The sequence below is a fragment of the Gopherus evgoodei genome, chromosome 1 (assembly GCF_007399415.2).
Source record: "Gopherus evgoodei ecotype Sinaloan lineage chromosome 1, rGopEvg1_v1.p, whole genome shotgun sequence".
Taxonomy (NCBI): Eukaryota; Metazoa; Chordata; order Testudines; family Testudinidae; genus Gopherus; species Gopherus evgoodei.
The window spans coordinates 56,292,190-56,316,931 of NC_044322.1; the positions used below are offsets into that span (position 1 = coordinate 56,292,190).

Here is a 24,742-nt window from a genome sequence, read left to right on the forward strand (position 1 = left end):
TTAAGGAGTTTAGGGGTACAGAAACTCCCTGGAGATTATGGTGAAACCAGATCAATACTATTTAATTATTTGTTTTGATTTATAATTACAAGACATCAGAATATAACATAAGAATGGCCGTACTGGATCAGACCAAAGGTCCATCTAGCCCAGTATCCTGTCTACCGACAGTGGCCAATGCCAGGGGCCCCAGAGGGAGTGAACCCAACGGGCAATGATCAAGTGATCTCTCTCCTGATACCAATCTCCACTCTCTGACAAACAGAGGCTATTTGTTTTAAACCTGCTGCCCATTAATTTCATTCGGTGGCCCCTAGTTCTTGTATTATGGGAACAAGTAAATAACTTTTCCTTATTTACTTTCTCTACATCACTCATGATTTTATATACCTCTATCATATCTCCCCTTAGTCTCCTCTTTTCCAAGCTGAAAAGTCCTAGCCTCTTTAATCTCTCCTCATATGGGACCCTTTCCAACCCCCTAATCATTTTAGTTGCCCTTCTCTGAACCTTTTCGAATGCCAATATATCTTTTTTGAGATGAGGAGATCACATCTGCACGCAGTATTCAAGATATGGGCATACAATGGATTTATACAAGGACAATAAGATAGTCTCTGTCTTATTTTCTATCCCTTTTTTAATTATTCCTAACATCCTGTTTGCTTTTTTGACCACCACTGCACTGTATGGACGTCTTCAGAGAACTATCCACGATGACTCCAAGATCTTTTTCCTGATTAGTTGTAGCTAAATTAACCCCCATCATATTGTATGTATAGTTGGGGTTATTTCTTCCAATGTGCATTACTTTACATTTATCCACATTAAATTTCATTTGCCTTTTTGTTGCCCAAACACTTAGTTTTGTGAGATCTTTTTGAAGTTCTTCACAGTCTGCTTTGGACTTAACTATCTTGAGCAGTTTAGTACCATCTGCAAACTTTGCCACCTCACTGTTTACCCCTTTCTCCAGATCATTTATGAATAAGTTGAATAGGTTTTGTCCTAGGACTGACGCTTGGGGGACACCGCTTGTTACCCCTCTCCATTTACCATTTATTCCTACCCTTTGTTCCCTGTCTTTTAACCAGTTCTCAATCCATGAAAGGACCTTCCCTCTTATCCCATGACAACTTAATTTACTTAAGAGCCTTTGGTGAGGGACCTTGTCAAAGGCTTTCTGGAAATCTAAGTACACTATGTCCACTGGATCCCCCTGGTCCACATGTTTGTTGACCCCTTCAAAGAACTCTAATAGATTAGTAAAACATGATTTCCCTTTATAGAACCATGTTGATTTTTGTCCAACAATTTATGTTCTCTATGTGTCTGACAATTTACTCTTACTATTGTTTCAACTAATTTGCTCAGTACTGACATTAGACTTACCGGTCTGTAATTGCTGGGATCACCTCTGGAGCCTTTTTAAATACTGGTATTACATTAGCTATCTTCCAGTCATTGGGTACAGAAGCTGATTTAAAGGACAGGTTACAAACCATAGTTAATAGTTCCACAACTTTATATTTGAGTTCTTTCAGAACTCTTGGGTGAATGCCATCTGGTCCCAGTGACTTGTTACTGTTAAGTTCTTCAGTTAATTCCAAAATCTCCTCTAGTGACACCTCAATATGTGACAATTCCTCCCATTTGTCACCTACAAAAGCCAGCTCAGGTTTGGGAATCTCCCTAACATCCTCAGCCGTGAAGACTGAAGCAAAGAATCCATTTCGTTTCTCCACAATGACTTTATCGTCTTTAAGCGCTCCTTTTGTATCTCGATCATCCAAGGGCCCCACTGGTTGTTTAGCAAGCTTCCTGCTTCTGATGTACTTAAAAAACATTTTGTTATTACCTTTTGAGTTTTTAGCTAGCCTTCCTTCAAATTCCTTTTTGGCTTTTCTTATTACATTTTCACACTTAATTAGGCAGTGTTTATGTTCCTTTCTATTTACCTCATTAGAATTTGACTTCCACTTTTTAAAAGATGCCTTTTTATCTCTCACTGCTTCTTTTACATGGTTGATAAGCCATGGTGGCTCTTTTTTAGTTCTTTTACTGTGTTTTTAAATTTGGGATATACATTTAAGTTGGGCCTCTATTATGATGTCTTTGAAAAGTATCCATGCAGCTTGCAGGGATTTCATTGTAGACATTGTACCTTTTAATTTCTGTTTAACTAACCCCCTCATTTTTGCATAGTTCCGCTTTCTGAAATTAAATGCCACAGAGTTGGGCTGTTGAGGTGTTCTTCCCACCACAGGGATATTAAATGTTATTATAGTATGGTCACTATTTCCAAGTGGTCCTGTTATATTTACCTCTTTGACCAGTTCCTGCACTCCACTCAGGACTAAATCAAGAGTTGCCTCTCCCCTTGTGCGTTCCCATACCAGCTGCTCCAAGAAGCAGTCATTTAAAGTATCGAGAATTTTTGTCTCTGCATTTCATCCTGAGGTGACATGTTCCCAGTCAATATGGGGATAATTGAAATCCCCCACTATTATTGAGTTCTTAATTTTGATAGCCTCTCTAATTTCCCTTAGCATTTCATCGTCACTATCATTGTCCTGGTCAGGTGGTCGATAATAGATCCCTAATGTTATATTCTTGTTAGAGCATAAAATTACTATCCATATAGATTCTATGGAACATGTGGATTCACTTAAGATTTTTACTTCATTTGATTCTACATTTTCTTTCACATATATTGCCACTCACCCCTCTACCCCTACCCCCTCGCCGCACAACCTGTTCTGTCCTTCCGATATATTTTGTACCCTGGAATGATTGTGTCCCATTGATTGTCCTCAGTCCACCAGGTTTCTATGATGCCTATTATATCAATATCCTCCTTTATCACGAGGGACTCTAATTCACTCATCTTATTATTTAGACTTCTAGCATTTATATACAAGCACTTTAAAAAACTGTCACTGTTTATTTGTCTGCCCTTTTCTGATGTGTCCGATTCTTTTTTATGTGAATATTTCTTGTCTGATCTGGCCCCTAGATTATCCTCTTCCATCTCTCCTCTTGACTAAAACCTAGAGAATCTCTATCAATAGACTCTCCTCTAAGAGAAGTCTCTGACCGATCCACATGCTCCTCTGCAGCAGTCAGCTTTCCCCCATCTCTTAGCCAACCATTCACAGCTATCAGTCCTCCACAACAGTTGGAATAGACTGCTCCAACAATCACTAATAAAAATAATAATGAATGCCAACTAATAACAACCCGGATCAAGGTTAACAAAAAATCCTCCAAATGTCACCCACACTATACCTAAATATCAAAGAAAACAGATGGGCTTTGCAACTGTAGTCAGTACTGTCTAAGTTTGTTACACAGATTTAAAGAAGGAAGTGCTCTACTTTTATCTGAGTGGAGGCATAGGTGCTAGAACTAAGGGTGCTGCTGCTGCACCACATGGTTTAAAGGCCCCCTATCACCTCATAGGATCAGTTCCCATGATTTTAACAAATGCAAAGGAAACCAGAGGTCTTTAGATAATCTAATTTATCTTTAGATAAACAAAAATTATGATGCATAATCTGTTTCCAGTGGCACTTCCAAACAGGGAAGGAGGAATGAAGGATTGTCTTGGGGCTAGAGTACTGGGATATGACTTAGAAGAACTGAGTGCAAAGCTGGGCTCAGCTACAGGCTTCTTGTGCAACCTTGAACAAAATACTTAATCTACTCTGTGCCTCAGTCTCCCTTCTGGAAAATGGAGTGCTGTGAGGATAAAATTGACCAGTGATTGCAAGGTATTCACATACTATGGTGATAAGGGCCATATAAGAACCTAGGTAGAAGAAGGTACAAGCCCTGGCTGGAGGAGCTCAATCTACAGACAGACAGTAGAAAGGAAGGGATGCTATATGTTAGTGGGGTGGTAATTGGCCACATCAAGTAGGTAACTTGTTTTATTTTCAACATAACACATAAATTATTCTCAGTTACCCTCAAACGTATCATTATCAGTTAGCTAGTTTCCCCACAGGCATCCTGGTACAAACGTTACAAAGGAATAGGCCATAATCCTGGAAGAGCATTTATTTTCACTATTTAATCTAGACAGTGTTTACCTGATTGGATTACTTTACTTGGGATGCTTTTCTTTCAAAGAAGTTATTGAGAATAAATGTAGCTTCCAGCATTTGACAAATAAAAATGACATCAGGGTATATATGCAGTGTTGTCATCAGGATATATATGTTATATCTATTATATTTATTATCAAGATATATATACACATATTACATATATATAATAATTATCTGTTGGCGTGTTGGTTATGACATCAGTGAAGACCTGGAAATAAACTTATAAAAATCTAAAAGTTACTAATTCAGTTTAGGGCTAGCATAAAAGCTGAAACCTTTACGATGGAAAAAGCTGTATGTTTACGATTTTACCAGCATGTACCATTACGAGACTTACTTGTCTTCCTAAAAACTTCACCCTGTAAAATATTATCAGCACATGCAGCTGGTTTACTCAGCATCTTATACAAATGAAAAATGTAATTTTTTTTAAACTAAGCCCTCCAAATAATAAAATGAGAAAGCTAGTATTTATTTTTAAAAAGACCCTATTTGGTCTGCCCTCCTTTGCTGTTGCTACCTTGCAGTTTATGACATCTAGCTAGTGGGAGGTCTGACAAACTGAACAAGGCAGTGAGCAAGAAATTACATTCCTGCTGAAATCAGTGATCTCTTTGTGGAGACTGCTCCTTCTATTGGTGTGATTTCTTTTGTGTCACTTTGAAAAGGGCTCTAATATTATTATTTTAAATGTAGTTTGCCTTTGGGAAGGGTGGGGTGGAATGGACAAGGAAAGAGACAGCAAGCTGCCCATCTCTCAGAAGAAAAGAACAAGACTGGCAGCACAGGAACTGGCTTCATTCTAATGTATAGTGTAGAAGTCAACAAAACATACAATCAAATACAATCATTTTTGTACAGACTGAAGAGAAAGGACACAAAAGTGGAGAACACAGTGAAGGATACAATAAAGCAGGGTATAAAGTGACTAATGCACTTTGAGTGTGGGCTCTGAAGTACCATGTAAGTCTTACCTTATCTTGTATTTTTTTTATACTTGTAGTACTTAGTCATTTTATTTCTATTTTGAAGCCACGCTGGACTAAAAAGTAATCATTACAATTACATATTAAAATCAATATGGAACATTACTTGTAATTTTGGTATGAGACTTAAAATGATATTGTAATATGACAAAAGACAGAGACTATCAGCCATAATATTGAAGATGAACTATAAATAAGAGCATATCTAATTATTGTGAGAGTAAGATGCTGAATGGAATCTTTAATCAACTTTCTTAATGCAGAGCACAGAGAGCTCTGCTATTTTGTATGGCAAGCTATTTTCATACTGCTGTGTTTAAAACTGTGTGATTACAGTTACCAATAGCAATTAGGATGTAGCTACAGAAGGGAGTCCTGGTGGTTGCAAAAGTTTTTTGGCCAATGTTTTTGCTCTCTGAAGCCTCGAGTCCACATTTTCTACCCTGTAAGTTAGTTTTGCTTTTCAACTGGATTTTTAACAGTTGCTGATATTGGACTACATGAAACTGAAAACAAAAGTATTTGAGCAACCAGAATAACTCCATTGGTTTTCTCAGTCATATTAATGATGAAAAAACAATCAACAAAATAAGAATCTCTTCTTTCCACCAGCATCAGCTTTGAACAACAGAGGAATATAAAGCCTGATGGTGACAAAGGGTTATAACTTTGTTTTTTCACTGTACATCCTCCCCGGTTTCAGATTTAGCAATGGATATTCTTTGTGACGAGGAGAACCCAACTGCAAACTCCTTAATCCAATTAAATCATGAGAGAAGACTCTACAAAAATGTTTTTGTGCCTGGAGAGGTTAACGCATCTCATCTGTTTAACTTGACCATGGACTCTGAAAACCTAACTAATCTTTCATGTGAAGGTAGCCTGACTCCGCCGTGTTATTCATCACTATTTCATCTTCCAGAGAAAAACTGGCCAGCTCTGCTGACAGTTATAGTGATTATTCTAACCATTGCTGGAAATATTCTTGTTATCATGGCCGTGTCACTGGAGAAAAAGCTACAGAATGCCACTAATTATTTTCTAATGTCACTTGCAATAGCTGATATGCTCTTGGGTTTCCTTGTCATGCCTGTGTCAATGTTAACCATACTGTATGGTGAGTATCACTTGTCTAACCTATTGCATGCATTGAGTAGCTTTATATAAATTGCATGCACACACTGTTATTATTTCAGCTTGATAAGGAAAATGTAAATACAAGCTAGTTTTAAAGTATATTCTTGCCATCTCCCTGTGCAAGATGAAAAATAACTATAAGGGGTAAATGTATGTAAAGAACAGATGCAATATTTACCCGTGTATTTAGTTTTAACTTCTAAGTATGGACATTTTAAACACAGTCCAAAATATCAATTTGCCACTTTGCCAGTTTGATTCTGATAGAATTGTCTTGTAATTTCTATCAGATATTGTGTCCTTTTGTTGTATCAGTTTTATCTTTGACACATAATTTTCAGTGTTACTAATAAATAAGTATCAGAGGGTAGCCGTGTTAGTCTGGATCTGTAAAAGCAGCAAAGAATCCTGTGGCACCTTATAGACTAACAGACATTTTGGAGCATGAGCTTTCGTGGGTGAATACCCACTTCCTCAGATGCATGTGAGGACATGCATCTGAGGAAGTGGGTATTCACCCACGAAGCTCATGCTCCAAACGTCTGTTAGTCTATAAGGTGCCACAGGATTCTTTGCTACTAATAAATAAGTAATGTCCTGACAATTACTTTGCTCTGCAAATAGGCACAGAAGCATTAATGACTTGGTGCCCTCAGAGTTAAAATAGCCTGCCTCTATTTTTTATTTTATTTCATTTCACTTTTTAATCAAGCATTGCAATTCTAAATATTTATCTTTCCACTGAGATCCTTATTCATATGTCTATCTTTAAATTTCATTAGCTACCACGAAATGTTGGAATAAGTGGTTTGAAGGAGGCTAAAAAGTAGATAGACTTAATTGTGCCCAATTGTTAGTAATATTTATAAATAAATAATCAAACATCAAGATCTTTTCTATCTATTCTAATGAATAATGTGAAAGTGTAAATTGAACTGTGACACAGTTTATTGAGATTGGTAACGGAAGTTTGTCATTTTGACCAAAAACCTCAGCGGCCTCTGTTACACAGCAGAGAAGGTTAAAAAGCAGCAGCCTAAGTGTTAAATAAAAATATGTTCCTATTTTTGTGTAATTTTCCTTCAAAACTTAGAAAAATACTCAATACAAGAAGAGAAGAGTCATGAGATGAAATAGCTTCTAGGCTTGTTTCAATAAGCTAAATCATCAGCCACTAAACTGTAACTTTAGGAAGATTTTATTAGGAAACAGCAATATAAGAGTTTATTTCCAAATCTCCCTCTTTCACTTTCCCTGTGATCTAGACAAACGACCCTAAATAGTATTATCAAATTAGGTTTGGAATTGGCATGGGTCCGTGACTGATTGTATCAGTAGTATCATTACCTTTGGTAGTGGGGAAGCAAATGAAAAATAGTGCCAGAGAAGCAGTAATTGCTTGATTTGTGAGATAAGTGAAAGACTCAAGCCCTGGATGGTTCACTGACACATGCAACAGAGACTCCTGCTGGCCAGTGCCTGCCACTGAGGAAGCTAATCCCTGCCTCTGCTCAGAAATCCATATTAAATTGTGACCATTCATTTATTTTAATTGCAATATTTACATGGTCAAATGCACCCTTAATACACACACAGCAATAGGAAGGCAGCTGCTTGATCACTGCAAAGGGGAAAAACTCCATCTCTTCCATTTGACAGAGGCAGGACTCTCACTTTGCTTTTTCTCTATTTTTTCCTCTTTTTTCTCCTTTTCAGTGTGATGTCTTTTGCCCAAGGAAAGATTCCTTTCCAGGATACATGCCTTTGAAAAATCACTCCATCATTCTGGCATGAGCTTTCCTAGAAATGCAGCATTAGCATGATACATTATCAGCATCAGAGTGACCAGGAAACAGTTTATTCTAGAGAATCTCCCTCCCTCACCAGAACTAAGAACTTCACCCCAACTACCAGAGGCAAAAGGCCAGGAATCAGCCAGTTTCCAGACTCCCAATAACCTGTGATCATATTATCCCAGGCACCAAAGCACTTCTGGTGCTATTTGCACTGAACTCAAACCAGAAGTCATTATGGCCCAGATCCTCAAAATCAATAGGAGTTGGGCACCTAAATACCTTTGATAATCTGGCTTTATGAGCTCAATCCTATAAGGAGCCAGAACCTTAAACTCCTATCATCAGGGCACTCAGCACCTGGAGAGTTGCTCAGCACTATTTCAGGCTTTTAGAGTCTCATCTAATTCCAGATTAAGTCACTAAGAGTTTGGCCATTGGTTTAAGTGGGAACTGAAATTATCCCTTAGGTCTGAATTCCCCTTCTACGTATAAATTACTAGCACCCCAGATCAGAAGCCTGGATAGGAACACTCTAAACTTTAGAGTGTTGGAGAAATGGTTGAAATGCAGATTTGAATGTGGCTTGGGCCTCAATTTGAAGTGTGTATGTGGGTGTGTATTAATATACATACAATATTATTTGTATTTCAGTACTGGCCAGGACTCAAACAGATATTGAGTCCCTTTTGTATTTGTGCTATACAACTACCATCATAAAAAAAAATGGCCCTTCTCTGATTTTTTAAAAATACATACAAAAAAATCCATTAAAAGATTGCTAAGATTGCAAAATCAAAGATTAAAAAGATAAGAAATGACAAAAATAAATTCTGCCCAGGCAGCTTTAACTCAACCTCCTTGTGTGTAGTCATTACAACAACATTTTGTCTAACATCCCTTGGGAAGTCTGTAGCAGAAGCACGAGCAGAACGCAGCTCTCCTACATAGCAGTCCAGTGCCATGAACACAAGACAAAGGGATATTCCTTCATGTGGAAACTTGTTCCTCTACACGTATCATTAGCAGAGTTGGAGCCCAGGACCTTTCAATTCACTGCACAGATCTCTACTGCTTCTGCTGAAGGAGTAACTGGTAGTAGTAGGAGGAGGATGTTACTCTTTATGAGGACCAGCCACTAGAGAAGACTGTGACACATGTTTCACCAATGTTATATAACTGTTTACTGGACAGCAGGGAATACTGGGAATCCAGAACCTGGGGTTATATTCCTGGCTCTGAAGGGGAATGTGCACAGCCAAACACATAAGTTTGGCACATCCCTTCAGAAAAGCATTGTGGCTAAGTGGCTGAAACTTGAGTCTACCATATAGGCAAATTCTGGTCCTCAGTATGGTATATAGGGGCTGTAAAGGATATAGAGTGGCCACTTGGGAAATTCCTCCAGTGCCGGGCCCCTGGCCCTACACTTCACATTCTTGCAGCCCTCCGCATAGGGACATGCCAATGGAAGGAGGCAAAGGTCTGTGCTGCAGCAGTTCTGAGCTCTGAGGAATCCCATGGGCTGTAACTTAGAGTAGTCTATGGACCCCTAATTTATGCTGGGGATGGACCCAGCTCTTAGAATAGCCCAGACTCTGGGCAGTACAAAGGTGATTTGAAACTAACTTTCCTCCCCATTTCTCTGTACAACACTTACTGAGAAGCACAGCACAGAATCTGGTGTCTTGGTTCTATTCCCAGCACTGTCACAAAAGACCTTGTGGTACTTCTCAGTTATCCCATCTGTAATATGGAGGAATGATACTGCCTGCCTCCTCGGGTTGGGGAAGGCCTTGCTTAATAATAAGGACCATGAAGTGTACAGTGGAAGAGCTGAGACTAGAACTCACTGTCTCCCCCTAGAACTCAGCACACCTTCCCTGGTGGGCAGAGCACATTGAAACAGGAAGGGGAGCTCTCACTGCTCCAGCCAAGAAAGAGGGAGAGCAGAGGAGTTCTTCCTATGGTTTTAGTGGAAGGGAGAGCTGTACTCCCTTCAGCTTCCGCTCACTTTACGCTCTTTGACCAGTATTTCTCAGACTGAAAACTGAGATACACTTCAGAAAAATTAAGCCAATCACATTCCCCTTCCACCCTGTCATGTTAGCAGGATACCATGCGGAAACTTGCACTGCCCCTATTCCACACACTTCCAGCTAGTCCTTCAAATGCCACACACACTTTAGGAAACTCTGCCCTGTGCCAAAGGGGTAGCAGCAGCTGCTGCTATAGCTTCCACATCATCCCCACCTGGCACTCTAGTTCTCTGCCTGGGACCTTCAGTGTGGTTAGCACTGTGGGACCGGAGTATGCTTAGTGCAAATGGAACTTTCAGAGATTTTAGCAGCAGGCTTCTGATAAGGTCTACTAAGCATGAGTAAGTGGTAATTTTCTTATAACTTGGTCTAATTGGTATGTATTTTCACAGCAAAAACAAAATGCACTTCTCTGCTCCCAGGACCATCCCCCTGCTAAATTTGCTCCAAACCCTGCAGGTACTAGAGCTCTTCAGAGAAAACTGCAGAAATGGGTTTACATTGACAAAAGTGCCTATTTTCCCCTAACATCTTTCTCAGAAATGCCTGTGTATATAGAATCAGCCTGAGGCAGAAAGCAGGCCAACAACGTATCAGCCCCAAAGGTTAAGTTTGGTAAAGTTATAAGCAATAGTAAAATTCATCCATCTATTTATACTCTGCTTAGCTGATGCTAACTTTCTCCTTTGCAGGATATACATGGCCTCTGCCTACAAAACTCTGTGCTGTCTGGATCTATTTGGATGTGCTTTTCTCCACTGCTTCCATCATGCACCTCTGTGCCATCTCTCTGGATCGCTATATTGCCATACGAAATCCCATCCATCACAGCCGCTTTAACTCCAGAACTAAGGCTTTCACAAAAATAATTGCTGTTTGGACCATATCTGTTGGTAAGTGAGGCAACATTTCAACACATAATTATAGATTCCTGGTTTGAGAGACTTGATACATACATTACAGATTAAAATTGTATCTCAGGCTGCAAGATTTTGTTTGCCATAATATTAGATATGGTGTAATATAGTAATTATATGATAAAAATCACCAGTGACAATGGCAAGTGGAGAAATATTGAGCAGCACTCTGCAGTGAATGAACACAACAAAGTTATGAATTTAAGCTCCCAGGCTCGTCTTTTGAAAGTGTTGTGCAGGGTTCCTTTGAGGATGAGGTCTGATAGATTAGATATATAGTGATTGCTTTGTGAAAAGTGATCACCCACAAGCGATGTGGTGTTTTTGCCTTTTTCATTTTCCTGTGTGAGTTCATCCGAGAGCATAGTGATAGCCTGGTTTCACCCATATAATTGTTATTGGGGAATTTAGTGCACTAGGATGAGGTACACCATAAGTTATGATAGGCATTTGTAGGACCCGTAGATCTTGAAAGGTGTGTTATGGGGGTGTTGATCATTGCGGCAGTTGACACAGGTCTGCAGTTTTGCATCTGTTGTTCTGGCAAGGTCTGGTGCTGCTTTGAGTAGGTGTGTCCTGGTCTGTGGGGAGCTTGCTTCTGATGATGAGTCTGGAGAGACTGGGGGGTTGTTTGCAGTCCAGAAGAGGGGGTTCAAGAAAGATTTCTTTCAGGATGGTGTCTCCATCGAGTATGGGTTGTAGTTTTTTTATGATACCCATATGGGTTCCAGTATGGGATGGTAAGTGACAACTAGGGATGTGGGATAGGAGTGGTTTTTATTTCTATATTGAAGCAGGTTCTCTCAGGGTATCTGAGTGGCCCATTCCATGATGTGATCTATTTCTCTGGTGGAGTGTCTTTGTTTGGAGAAGGCATTTTTGAGTGTGTTACGGTGTATATCCCAGACTTCCTCCTCAAAGCATATTCTATGGGATCTGAGTGCCTGGCTGTAGATAACAGATTTCTTAGTCTGTTTGGGGTCGTTACTGGATCAGTGCAGGTAGGTATCATGATCTTGTATATGGCTGTCTGTAGGGTTCCAATGATGACACTGATCATGGTATCTAGGAAGTTGATGCTAGTGTGGGAATGTTCCAGAGAGAGTTTAATGGGTGGTAGATGTTTGTTGAACTTATGGTGGAAATCTATGAGGGAGTTTAAGTCACCTGTCCAGAGAATGAAAATATCATTGATATATCCCCGGCATGTCACTGGCCTCATGGTGCATTTGTTCAAAAATTCTTCTTCAAGGTGAAGAAGTTAGCATATTGGGGAGCCATCCCAGTACCGATGGCTGTTCCCATGGTTTGGACAATGTGTTTGTTATTGAATGTACAATTGTTATGGGTGAGGATGAAATGGGATGACAATGTATTTGGGGTGGATATCTGAAGGTTGTACAGTGTCTTGAAAATATTTGTAAATATTGCATCCTACACAGACCTATCACAACATGTGGTGTACTTCATCCAGTGCACCAAATCCTTCAATAACAACTATGTGGGTGAAACCAGACAATCACTCTGTTTTTGAATGAAGTCACATCAGAAAATGATTAAAGACAAAAACAACCTATCACCCCTCACAAAGCAATCACTCTCTATCTGACTTATTAGGCCTCATCTTCAAAGGAAACCTGCACAATATTTTCAAAACATGAGCCTGGGAGCTTAAATTCATAACTCTGCTAGACACTAAAAATCATGGACTGAACAGAAACACTGGATTTATAGCTTATTACAACAATCTGTAACCCACTAACTCTTCCTTTTTGGTCCTATGACTGCAGAGGTTTTAACAGGCCACTGCACCTTGAACGGTCCCTTAGAATATGTGCTAACTTCCTATGCAAAGCAATCTGTTCCACATTGTATTTAGCTGTGATGCTCCAAGTACCTTTCCCAGACTTGAAGAAGAGCTCTGGGTAGCTCAAAAGCTTGTCTCTCTCTCCAACACAAATTGGTTCAACAAAAGATATTACCTTACCCATCTTGTCTCTCTAGAATCAAAACTCTGTTATGTTTTGATAACAAAACCTGTGATGTAATCCTGGAAGTCTAGTGGGATGATATGGTGCAACCTGTCTATCTCATTTACATATCGTACCTAATCATAACAGCTGTTAAATTAAATATATGTACATAAAAATCCAGTTAACAGACTGAGCAGTGAGAGGAATAGAATGGTGCTCAGTTGCCTTGTCAGTACTGTGGTAAAATGAGGCATAGAGAAACAAGCTGAAGGAAGAAGATTCAAGCCCCCGAGATGGTGAATATCTCTTGAATGTGATGTGCTCTGGGAAAGAGGGAAGGAGGAAGCTGCACAATAAGCAGTGGAGCGGCAGCGTGGCATCTGGTTATCCCTCATATCCAAAGTAGAGTGAGTGTGCACCATGGCAGATTGCCACATAAAAGGGACAAAGAAAAATGCCAGCCCCATAAGGAATCTTAATGGTCTCAGCCCTTCAGTGCAACTAACTGTCAATCAATTGTCAATGCAATGAAACCCTGTTCTCCTCCAGCACTCCCTTGCCGCAAAAATCTGCTGCAGCAAAGTTAGGAAATGGCTTATGAACAAAGAGATGCTTTATCATTTACCAATTGCCAGGTGCCCCGTGCTACTTATAGGACTTAGTCTATACATTATTTAACTCTTTGCAGTTCCACGCAGATACAATTAGCAGAGGCAGACCTAAAAATGCAGCATAATGTAACTTCAAGGGATTCTGTCAGGAGAGAATAGATTTATCAGGTCCCCTGAGACTCTGCCTTCTGGGTCCCATTTTGTTTGTCAGTCTGCTGTACCCCTATTCCTGTGGCTTGCAGTTAGGCCATGACTTCTGTTGCTTTGGAGAGTTTTTGTTATCTCTGTTATGGATGAGCTGTAGGGTATATGGGTAAAGGAAAGAGATAAAGGCCTTGATACTCTCCTTCACTGACCTTTGCTCAGCACAGGTTAGATGGGGGTCATGCCAATCAGAGAGCAGGTTACAGCTTCCTGATTGTCAAGTTACTTTGGCCCCTGGCCCCTGCCCCAGAATAAATTAGACCAACAGCTCTGGCATAAATTAGTGGCTGTTCTTATTTATGCCGGCTGACTATGCGCCCCAAGGCACCATACATCAGATAAGAATTGACAAAGCTCAGGTGCCATGCCCTCTATGCTGGGGGTGCAGCTGGTGTAGGAGTTGGCTGTGCTGGCTGTATGCCAACATAGACCTTAATCATGCCAAGGAAATTCTCAGCAGACCAGCTAAAGCCAGATTCCAACCTCTTTGCATCACCTGAATGATACAGAGTGGTAGGAGTAACGGGAGAGAATCAGGCCCAAGGTGTCTCTCTGCCACTTGCTGTAACCTGAAATCAGGAGTAGTATTGTTGCTTTATGTCAGTTCTGTAGTTCTGCCTCTTTTAATAGCTTGGACACTGTTTTTCCTTGGGAGAGGAAGGTGCAGGCTAGATTGGAGGGCAAGATGAGGAGCTGTTGAAGAGGGACAGCTAGGAAGCTACAGTGTTGGTTGATGAGTGGTGTAATGATGTGTTTTATTAATAAAACAAAACCTGAGCTATTTGTGAATTGAACTGTAGTATGTGGAATTATAACAAAAAGTTGTGTAATGAGGCACAAACTCTCCTCTTTTCCTGGAGAGCTCAATAGAGTGGTCACTATAGTACGAGCCAAGGAAAAGAAGGTGCCAGGAGCTTCCTGACTTGCTGATCAGCTCTGCAAGATGAATAGCTCTGGATTTTTGTTCCTTTTTCTTTTCTATTTTAAAAAATCTGAGTGTAGGGGCAGGGGATATGGGCAGATTTTCAGAAAGTGATGAGCACCTGCAACCAGATTCCTTTAAGGTGTCTCAAATTGGGCACCCAAAAAATGAATGCAGTCAAAATCACTTGATACGTATGAAAATCTTGGCCAAGGAAATTAAATATTAAAACTAATTCAACAATGAGGTTGAGAAATCAAGCATTTCAGTCATAAAATTCTGGAAGTTTTTATCACCATTATATAATATTTTTGTTCCTGATTTCCTGTTTAAATATGAACCTCGTGTGAACTCTAGTTTTATTAGGGTCTGATCCAAACAACACTGACGTTAATTACAGTCTTTCCATTAACTTCAGTGAGCTTTGGACTGAGCTCCTAATGTATTACATAACAATATGGGACAGGAAATGTGACTTACTTGACTTCTGAAAATCTTCATGTTCTCAGCCTAAATTTTGTATTAAAACAAGTTTTTATATTTAACAGCAGAATAACATTAAGCCAGCAACCTTTATTTTTCTAGACCATGAAGTGCCAAGGGCAATTGGTTTAAGATAGAATCTATTTACTGTAACAGATTCTAAATCTGTCTTTAATTCTTAATTCAAACAGTACCCAAAGTGGCTGGATAATTAGGTTATGTGTGGCTATTGCAAGGGCAGGCCTTTTATTCTAGAAACCTTAAATGTCTAAACTCTGAAAATGATTCAATTTATTTTAGAGCATAGAGGTGATATCTGAATATAGGTGTCAAAAACTAGACATTATCACTTCTTGAAATGTATTACAGTGGTCTAGGTGAAACCCAGTTTGATAACATTCAGCTAGCATATGTGGTACTATAAATAAAGCCTGCACTGAAAAACTCCACAGAAGCTCAATAAAATTAATCTAGTTCACTTCTTTTGAGCAAAATTTTGGAATCTAAGCCTAAGAAACACAATCCCCTGTAAAAGGGCTAAAAACCAGCCTTCTCTCCTTTTAGCAGAACTTTGAAAACAGTACATAAAATAAAAATTAGAGTAATAAATGTTAAGGTTTCACTTATATCATTCCTCAGTTCTTAGCCCTCTTTATTATAGGATTCGCCTTCCTATTGTGATCTAAGTCATGTGAAGTTTGATGAAGGCCAAATCCTCTTAGCTGAGTTTGTCTCTTCTCTTATCCTTCCTTCCTCAGCCTACACATCTGTTCACTGCCTTCAGGCACTCTCAGCTCTCCCTAGTCAGTAGCCACATAGATTTATAAAGTAATTTTCCTCCAGAAGGATCCCAAATAGGGCTGGGGAAAAATGATGAAAAAAACTTTTGAAACATTTCTCTCAAAACTTTTGCCAATTCCTTTTCCATAGTTTTGGAGACTTCAAATTTGTGATTACTGCAAAATGTAGATGAGCATTTCCCAAAGCGGAAGTCTAGTAAGGCCAAAGGACCTCCCTCCAGTATTGAAGGAGTTAATGCCCCCTGGTGGGCACAGCCAAACCCACCCCGCCCTCCCCCCTTACAGGAAGTGCAAGGGCAGGGCCAGAAGTAGAAGAGCAGTGTCCTGGAGTTCAGATGTGGCTGGACCAGGGAAAGAAGCAGACATCTCTCCAAGCCCCCTGCAGAACCATCACATGGCTGCTGGAAGCGAATGCACACCTCGGTCACTGGAGACTGAGGAGCCCAGGGAGCAACCAGGGAGCAACCAGAGGAAGTGTTGCTTTGCCACTAGATTAAAAAGCCGATCTCCACAGTGATGGAGCATTCTCTCACCAAGAGTGGTGGGAATTAGTCCAGGGAAAACAGATCTTGTTCCAGTTGTGCTGCTGGGAAGTGAGGCAGCATGCTCCAGCCATTTTGTAATACTCCTGCAGACCCAGTGGCAGGACCATCCACCACTTTTAGGGGCATGAGCTGGGACCTGGTGGAGTAGGGTGGGCCCGGGTCTCCCTACTCCCTACTACCACCCCACACCTGAGGTGTCCGCCAACTCAACCTAAGCCAGAAGGCCTATACCAGGGACTGGGAAACTGTTTCCTGGCTCTGCCCCACCCACGGGACCAGAGCCAAAATGACTATTGATTGCCCCAACAAGGGGCCAAAGCCCAGACCTATGGCCATTCGCCTCACTGAGAGGGGTCGGCCCCAACACCGAGAGGGGAGATGGCTACAGGAAGGAACAGCCTAGGGGGCATGGAATGGCGGTAATGTAACTTTCCTCTGTGCTGCCTAGCCAATATGGCAGGGCTGAAGGGAAGTGTGATTGGTTTTATTTTCCTGTAAGGGAGAGACTCAGCTCTCAAAAGCTAGGGAAGGGCTGATGTAAAGGCTCACAATTTTTCTTGGACCTTGCTACGTAATCCACTCCTCTTTTGAAATTTTTGTGCCAAGTACCATAGCAGCTCTTTTTGAGGAACAGAGCAGTGCTAAACAGCGGCACACATGTCAGTGATGTATTATACACACTGGATCAGGTGGGAATGGAAGCAGACAGAGAAGCATTGTCACCTCATTCCACCTGTGGAGCTGACACAAGCATCTGGATCAGGAGCTTTACCCCAAGATCCTGCACCCCATAGTAGAGAGCCAACCTGAAGAACTGGCAGATGCAAGCAGGGCATTATCTACCCTCTTATTTTTCAGATCCTTTCTCAATACTACTCCTTCCATGATGCCTACAAGTACTCAGCCAACTAATTAAAGGCACATTAAAGGGCAGCTGGGCATAATCTAAGAGCATTGATTAATTTAGTATATTGTTAAAAGTTCCTAAATTTGTATATAATTACATAAACAAGGTATGTTAAAAGACCATTGTTAAGGTTGAAAAAAGACGGTTACTCACCTTTGTAACTGTTGTTCTTCGAGATGTGTTGCTCATATCCATTCCAGTTAGGTGTACGCGCCGCGCGTGCACATTCGTCGGAAAACTTTTACCCTAGCCACTCAGTGGGCCGGCAGGTCGCCCCCTAGAGTGGCGCCACCATGGCGCTCCATATATACTCCTGCCGGCCCACCCGCTCCTCAGTTCCTTCTTGCCGGCTACTCCGACAGTGGGGAAGGAGGGCGGGTGCGGAATGGATATGAGCAACACATCTCGAAGAACAACAGTTACAAAGGTGAGTAACCGTCTTTTCTTCTTCGAGTGATTGCTCATATCCATTCCAGTTAGGTGAATCCCAAGCCTTACAAAGGCGGTGGGGTCGGAGTGAAATATGGCAGAATAAAACTGCCGAGCCAGAGGCTACAGCCTCCCTTGACTGCTGAACCAGGGCCAATGGAGCTTCGCGACAGGTCTCGTGGGTAGAAACACGAGCCAGCAAGGCGGCAGATGAAGCCTGAGCCCTGGTAGAATGCACGGTGATGTGGCTTGGTGAAATATGAGCCAAATCAGAACAAGTGGGGATGTCCGCCATCACCCAAGATGAGATCCTCTGAGAGGAAAACAAGCAAGCCCTCCCTTTGGCCCGCTACCGGGGCAGAGCTGGGGCACCTTAGGAAATGATTCTGTCAGCACAAGATAATGCGAGCACTCCACAGATGTCCAAGGAGTGCAAAGGTTATGCCCATTGCGTTGAGCTGTGGGTAACATGAAAGGCCAAAACACCTTAGGGAGGAAAGCCGGGTGCGGTCACAACTGCACCTTGTCTTTGTGGAACCTTCGTAAGAGCTCTGATCTCAGAGACCCGTCTGGCCAAGACTAGGTTGAGGCCCCAGGGCGGGGCTGGGCGGCGCACCCGAGGGTGCAAGCGCTCCAAGCCCTTGAGGGACCTCGAACCCATAGAGCGTGGGACACTGAACGTCCATCTTAGCCTGCTGGAAGGTAGGGACGGCTGCTGAGCGTATCCTCAGCGATGATACCGCCAGATCCTGCCGCTAAAGGCCAGAGGCAGGCCAGAAAGAGGGGATCGAGACCTCAGCAGGAGCAAGATCGAGCGTACTGCAGCTGTAAAGGAAACGCTTCCACCTGGCTCGGTACGTTGACCAGGTGGAAGGCTGCCTGTCACCCCAACTCAGGTACGCAGGAGCCACCGTGAGGCGAAGAGGCTGCAGGTCCGAGTGACGAAGCCTGTCATTGCCCTGAGTGATGAGGTCTGGGCTGACAGGCCGAGCAACGTGGTATGTCAGTGCTGCCTGGACCACTCTGGAGTGATCATGATGACGCACGCTCCGCCCCTGCGGAATTTGAGCAGGGCGCAACGAACCAGTGGGAACAGCGGGAAGGCATAATGCAGTTGGCCGTTCCACGGTATCAGGAATGCGTCCAAGATCGATTCCGAGGAGAGACCTTGGAAGGAGCAGGACACCTGGCATTTCCTGCACTCGCGGTGAGCGAACAGGTCTGTGTGAGGAACCATTTCCACTTCCGGAAAGCGGGACGCCTCACATGGGGCAGAGTGATGGCTCGTAAGACAGGAAAGACCTGCTGAGTCAAAGAGATAAGACGTTCCGAACGCCTGGGAGAAAGGACGTCGCCAGCTCCATCGAGCGGGCCATGCAAAAGACCCGGAAATGGATGGCCTCCTGACAAAAAAGGGGGGAGGACTATGTCCCCCCTGAATGCTTATGAAGCACCTGGCCATTGTGTTGGCTGTAAACACCGAGATACAACGGCCTCGCAGCTGCCGCTGGAACCCCTGGCACGCCAGGCGGACTACTCTGATTTTTGGGGCATTAATGAGGAATGCCAGCTCTCTAGAAGACCGAAGGCCTTAAGCTCGGAGGTGACCATGAGCACTCGAGCAGAGAGATGATGCGTCCGCCGTCAGGGGCAGTGAGGGCTGGGGCGGATGAAACCGCATCCTGTCCACACCAAGGAGGGGGTTAGCCACCACTCTAGGGAGCCTAAGGCGTTCGAGGGAACGGTGACTACCATGACCATTGGCTCCCTGTCCAAGCGGTACGCCGAGGTGGGCCAGACTTGGAGAGGACGGAGGCGGAGCTTGGCGTGTTTGGTTACAAACTTGCGGGCAACCATGGACCCAGGAGACTGAGACAAGAACGAGCTGAGGTCGTTGGGAAAGCCTTCAGACCTCAGATGATTGATGCCATCGCCTAAAACCGCAGTTGCGATAAGCAGGCTCCGGCTAGGTAGGAGACCAAGATAGCCCCTAGGAAGCCCAACCTCTGCGTGGGAACCAGAGTGGATTGCTCTATAGTAATCATCAGGCCTTGATCTGTGAATAAGACCGTGACGATGCCCACGGCTGAGTGGGTTGTGTGTCAGAGTCTCCTCGGATAAGCGAATCGTCCCAATACGGAAAAACGCATATCCGACATAGCTACGGTAGGCGGCGACTATGGCCGTACACCGGGAGTATTCACCGCTGGCTATAAAGCGGAGGCATCTCCCATGCGGAGGGAAGATGGCATTGCAAAAGTACGCGTCCTTCCCATCCAGGGCGGCATAGTAGCCCCCCGGAGGCAAGGATGGAATAATGGTTCCCAGGGATACCATGCAGAACTTCAACCTTATCCCAAACCGGTTGAGTCCATGCAGGACCAGGAAGGTCTGACCTGTGGTCGAGTGGGGGACTAGGGCATAACGGGAGTAAAACCGCTAGCCCCTTTTGTCCGCTGAAGGGGGACAGGGCTGGAGCAATTTTAAGGTGGTACCCATGCTCCATCGTGCGCAGGACCCAGCGACCTAAAAGTAACTGGGGCCATGCCAGGAGAAAGCGGGATCAGGATCCCGTCCTGCGACTGGTACACCGCCCTCCGGTGAACCTTGGAAGGTCCGTCTTTGGTCCCAGTGGTAATTGCGAGGGACCTCGACTTTGGCTTTTTAGGGGGCCTGACGTTTGTCTGCGACCACCTTGGCCTTGCCGTTTTCCTGAGTTCTGCCTCTGGCTAGGCACAGAGTATGGCGGCTGGGGCCATAAAGGCCTGCGTTTGGTCGCAGGCGTATACATGCTGAGACGCATTAGGACCCTATTGTCCAGCAGGCTTCGCAGTCTGGGGCTGTCTCTGCCGCGAAGATGCCTTTACCAACAAAGGGTAAATCCTTTCCCCCGTCCTCCAAGACGGCAGCGAACTCTAGGTGGGAGGTTCGAGGGAGAAACTCCTCCACCCAGGTGCCATAAGTATCGCAGCTAAGCAAGGCTTGTTGCTTCGCACCCCAGAGGTGTAGGGCCCCTGCAGAGTACACCTTGCATTCGCCAAGGCTCTTTCCGCTTCGGGGCTGGCGCCCGCTGGCCATGATATCAGGATCGTGGTCCTGAGCATAAAATCCGCGCATATGGGGTGACACGGATGCGTGTCCGGACGGCCATGGAGGTACTAAAAGAGGGCACGGGCCGAGTCCTTGACTCACTCGGACCTTGCCCAACTCGGCACCGGGGACCGGCATCGGGAGGCTTATCGGTACCTGGAACGAGATCCAGACCCGCAACCAGAACGGTGTCGGGAGGTCGACCGAGATCTCGAGGCTCGGAGAAGAGCTACAGGAGTCAAGGTACCTGCCCCGGTGCCAGATGTCGGAACGGTGCCGATAGCGGGTCGGCGAACGGGACACCGACCGGTGCAGTGAGTGTGACCCGTACCGAGGAAAACAGTACCGGGACTGCCAGTGGTGTCCGGTGTGCCGACAGGACTTGGCGCGTCTGCGGGACCGTGATCATAGACGGTGCCGCTCTGCTGTACTGACAGGGGACAGTCCCTTGAAGAGACTGTATTACCCGTACCGGCGGTGCCCGGGTCAGGCAGCACTGACTCCGTCATGGCACTGAGAGCCCTCGCCGTTGGTAACATCTCCGGCGCGCAGGGAACAGCAGGCTCAACCACAGTGCGTACTGGGGAGCTGTCAGGCACCGGATTCGACGGCCCTCGTGGGGCCGGGATCCACGGTACCGAGGTCATCAGAGCTTCGGTAGGTGCCGGTGCCGGGAGAACCGAGTTAGATAAGCCGTCTGGCTGGGGTGCCGTCAGCACTGAAGCAGCGGGAGTAATACGCTCAACCACGGCGCGTGCCGGGGAGCCGTCGGACACCGGATTCTACGGCCCTTGCGGGACCGGGATCGACGGTGCCGAAGCAGGTGTCGGTGCCGGGCGATCCGACTTATACTAGCCCTCTGGCCGCGGTGCCGTGGGCACGGAAGCAGCTGGAGAAGTAGCTCGACCACGGCGCGCGCCGGGGAGCTGTCAGGCACCGGATACTATGGCCCTTGCGGGACCGGGATCGACGGTGCCGACGTCATCGGTGCCGCAGCAGGTGTCGGTGCCGGGCGATCCGACGTAGACAAGCTCTGGCTGCGGTGCCGTTGGCACGGAAGCAGCCGGAGCAATACGCTCAACCACGGCGCGTGCCGGGGAGCCGTCAGGCACCGGATACTATGGCCCTTGCGGGACCGGGATCGACGGTGCCGACGTCATCGGTGCCGCAGCAGGTGTCGGTGCCGGGCGATCCAACGTAGACGAGCTCTGGCTGCGGTGCCGTTGGCACGGAAGCAGCCGGAGCAATACGCTCAACCACGGCGCGTGCCGGGGAGCCGTCAGGCACCGGATTCTACGGCCCGTGTGGGACCGGGATCGACGGTGCCGACGCCATCGGTGCCGCAGCAGGTGTCGGTGCCGGGCGATCCGACGTAGACGAGCCCTCAGGCTGCGGTGCCGTTGGCACGGAAGCAGCCGGAGCAAACGCTCAACCACGGCGCGTGCCGGGGAGCCGTCAGGCACCGGATTCCACGGCCCTTGTGGGACCGGGATCGACGGTGACGACGTCATCGGTGCCGTAGCAGGCGTCGGCGCCGGGCGATCCGACTAGACGAGCTCTCTGGCTGCGGTGCCGCTGGCACGGAAGCAGCAGGAGCAATACGCTCAACCACGGCGCGTGCCGGGGAGCCGTCAGGCACCGGATTCTACGGCCCTTATGGGACCGGGATCGACGGTGACGACGTCATCGGTGCCGTAGTAGGTGTCAGCGCATGGCGATCCGACTAGACGAGCTCTCTGGCTGCGGTGCCGCTGGCACGGAAGCAGCAGGAGCAATACGCTCAACCACGGCACGTGCCGGGGAGCCGTCAGGCACCGGATTCTACGGTCCTCGTGGGACCGGGATCGACGATGCCGACGTCGTCGGCGCCGGGCGAGCCATCTTAGACGAGCTGTCTAGCTGTGGTGCAGCTGACACAGAAGCAGCAGGAGCAGTAAGCTCTACCACGGCGCGAGCCGGGGAGCTGCCAGGCACCGGATTCCCTGGTCCTGGGGGACTGGAATCGACGGAGCCGAAGTCATCGGTGCCTCTGCAGGCCGGATAACGCAACTGAGGCGAGCTCTCTGGCTGCGATGCAGGTGGCACGGAAGTAGCGGGAGCAGGGGGCTCAACCACGGCGCGTGCCGGGGAGCCGCCAGGCACCAGCAGGAATCGTAGACTCTCTCGACCTCGGATGAAGGGAACGGTGCCGAGTCGACATCGGTGCCGGCGACGGTCGGTGCCGGAAGGCCTTGGTGGTACCGGCGGGGTCCGGTGCCGAGGAGGCGCTTCTGCCCGCCGCTTGAACATCGCTCCGCGCCCAAGGTGGAGGGGCAAGTGAAAGTCCCGCACCTTTTTGTTCTCGGCTTAAAAGCCTTGCAAATGGGGCACTTATCTGTCAAGTGTGATTCTTCAAACAGGAGTCATGTAGATCTCTCTTCGGCCGCGGCTTCTGGTAAGCCGGGCCCCTTTGAAAATCTGGTGAGCCATGCATGGCTCCGGCACTGGGCTCATGGAAGGGCTACTTCCTGAACCCCGCTAACTAAACTAACCATGTTAGCAAAGGAAAAACGTATAACCATACAAATATATATATATAATTATATACGAGAAAACGAGTAGCTAGGGAAGTGGAGGTCAGCTAAGCCGCGCTCCACTGTTCCAACGACCGACACGGGCGGTAAGAAGGAACTGAGGAGCGGGTGGGCCGGCAGGAGTATATATGGAGCGCCATGGTGGCGCCACTCTAGGGGGCGACCTGCCGGCCCACTGAGTGGCTAGGGTAAAAGTTTTCCGACGAATGTGCACGCGCGGCGCGTACACCTAACTGGAATGGATATGAGCAATCACTCGAAGAAGAAGTAAACACTCAAGAGTTAGGTTAGTCAGAATTAAAGCTGCCCATTCAACCTAAACTCAGCCCCCTATGTGTATATGCATTACGATTAGGGCCCTATCAAATTTATGGTCCATTTTAGTGAATTTCATAGTCATGAGATTTTAAAATAGTCAATCTCATAGTTTAAGATGTTTACATCTGAAATTTCAGAGTGTTGTAACCATGGGGTTTCTGACCCAAAAGATGGTTGTGGGCGGTCATAAAGCTATTATAGGTGGGGGGTGAGGGGGGGGTCGCAGGACTGCCACCCTTACTTCTGCACCCAGCTCTAAAGTTAGTGCCACCACCAGCAGCAGTGCAGATGTGAGGGTAAGAAGGCATGGGGAGGGTCATCACTGTGGGGAGGGGCAGGGCTGGACTTTACAGGTGGACGACTGCCCAAAGCCCCAAGGTCAGAGGGGTGTCGTGGTCTGCCACCCCCAGCCAGCGCAAGGCTCTTTTAACCCCTGAGGTCTGGGCCCACAGCCAGGGAGGGGCAGGGCTGACGGACACCACAGCTGGGCGCTTCCACTATGCATCAGGCTCCTGCTTCTAGTCCCAATAGGGCTGGGAAGGGCTGGGACTTCCTATTCCCCTGCACAGGCTGCTCCAGGGATGGGTCAGACCCACCTCTGAGAACCTCCTCTGGCTGCAGGAAGCTTCACCCAGCTGGGCTCTGAAGGTAGCACTGAGGCAGAGCTTCCTGCGGCCCGGGGAGGCTCCCAGAGGTGGGTCTGACCCGGCCCCAGGAGTGGTCCTGGCAGGGGAAGAGGAAGTCTCATTGCTCCCCAGCCCAGCCAGGACCAGCAGCTGAAGCCTGGCGCATGGTAGGACCCCCCCAGCCCTGTCCCTCCCCTACAGTACTGAATCATAGAATATGAGAGTTGGAAGAGACCTCAGGAGGCCATCTAGTCCAATCCCCTGCTCAAAGCAGGAC

At 45.9% G+C, this 24,742-nt stretch overlaps 1 protein-coding gene across 1 annotated transcript in view; it reads left to right on the top strand.

Moving 5' to 3' along the window:
- The first annotated feature begins 5,139 nt into the window (after nucleotides 1–5,139).
- HTR2A (5-hydroxytryptamine receptor 2A) overlaps nucleotides 5,140–24,742 on the top strand; it is a 44,514-nt gene continuing 24,911 nt past the window's right edge. Inside the window, exons 1-2 of the mRNA XM_030565151.1 lie at nucleotides 5,140–6,215; nucleotides 10,760–10,960. Of these exons, the coding sequence (XP_030421011.1) occupies nucleotides 5,810–6,215; nucleotides 10,760–10,960 (607 nt within the window). The 5' untranslated portion in view covers nucleotides 5,140–5,809. The remainder of the gene's footprint in view (nucleotides 6,216–10,759; nucleotides 10,961–24,742) is intronic.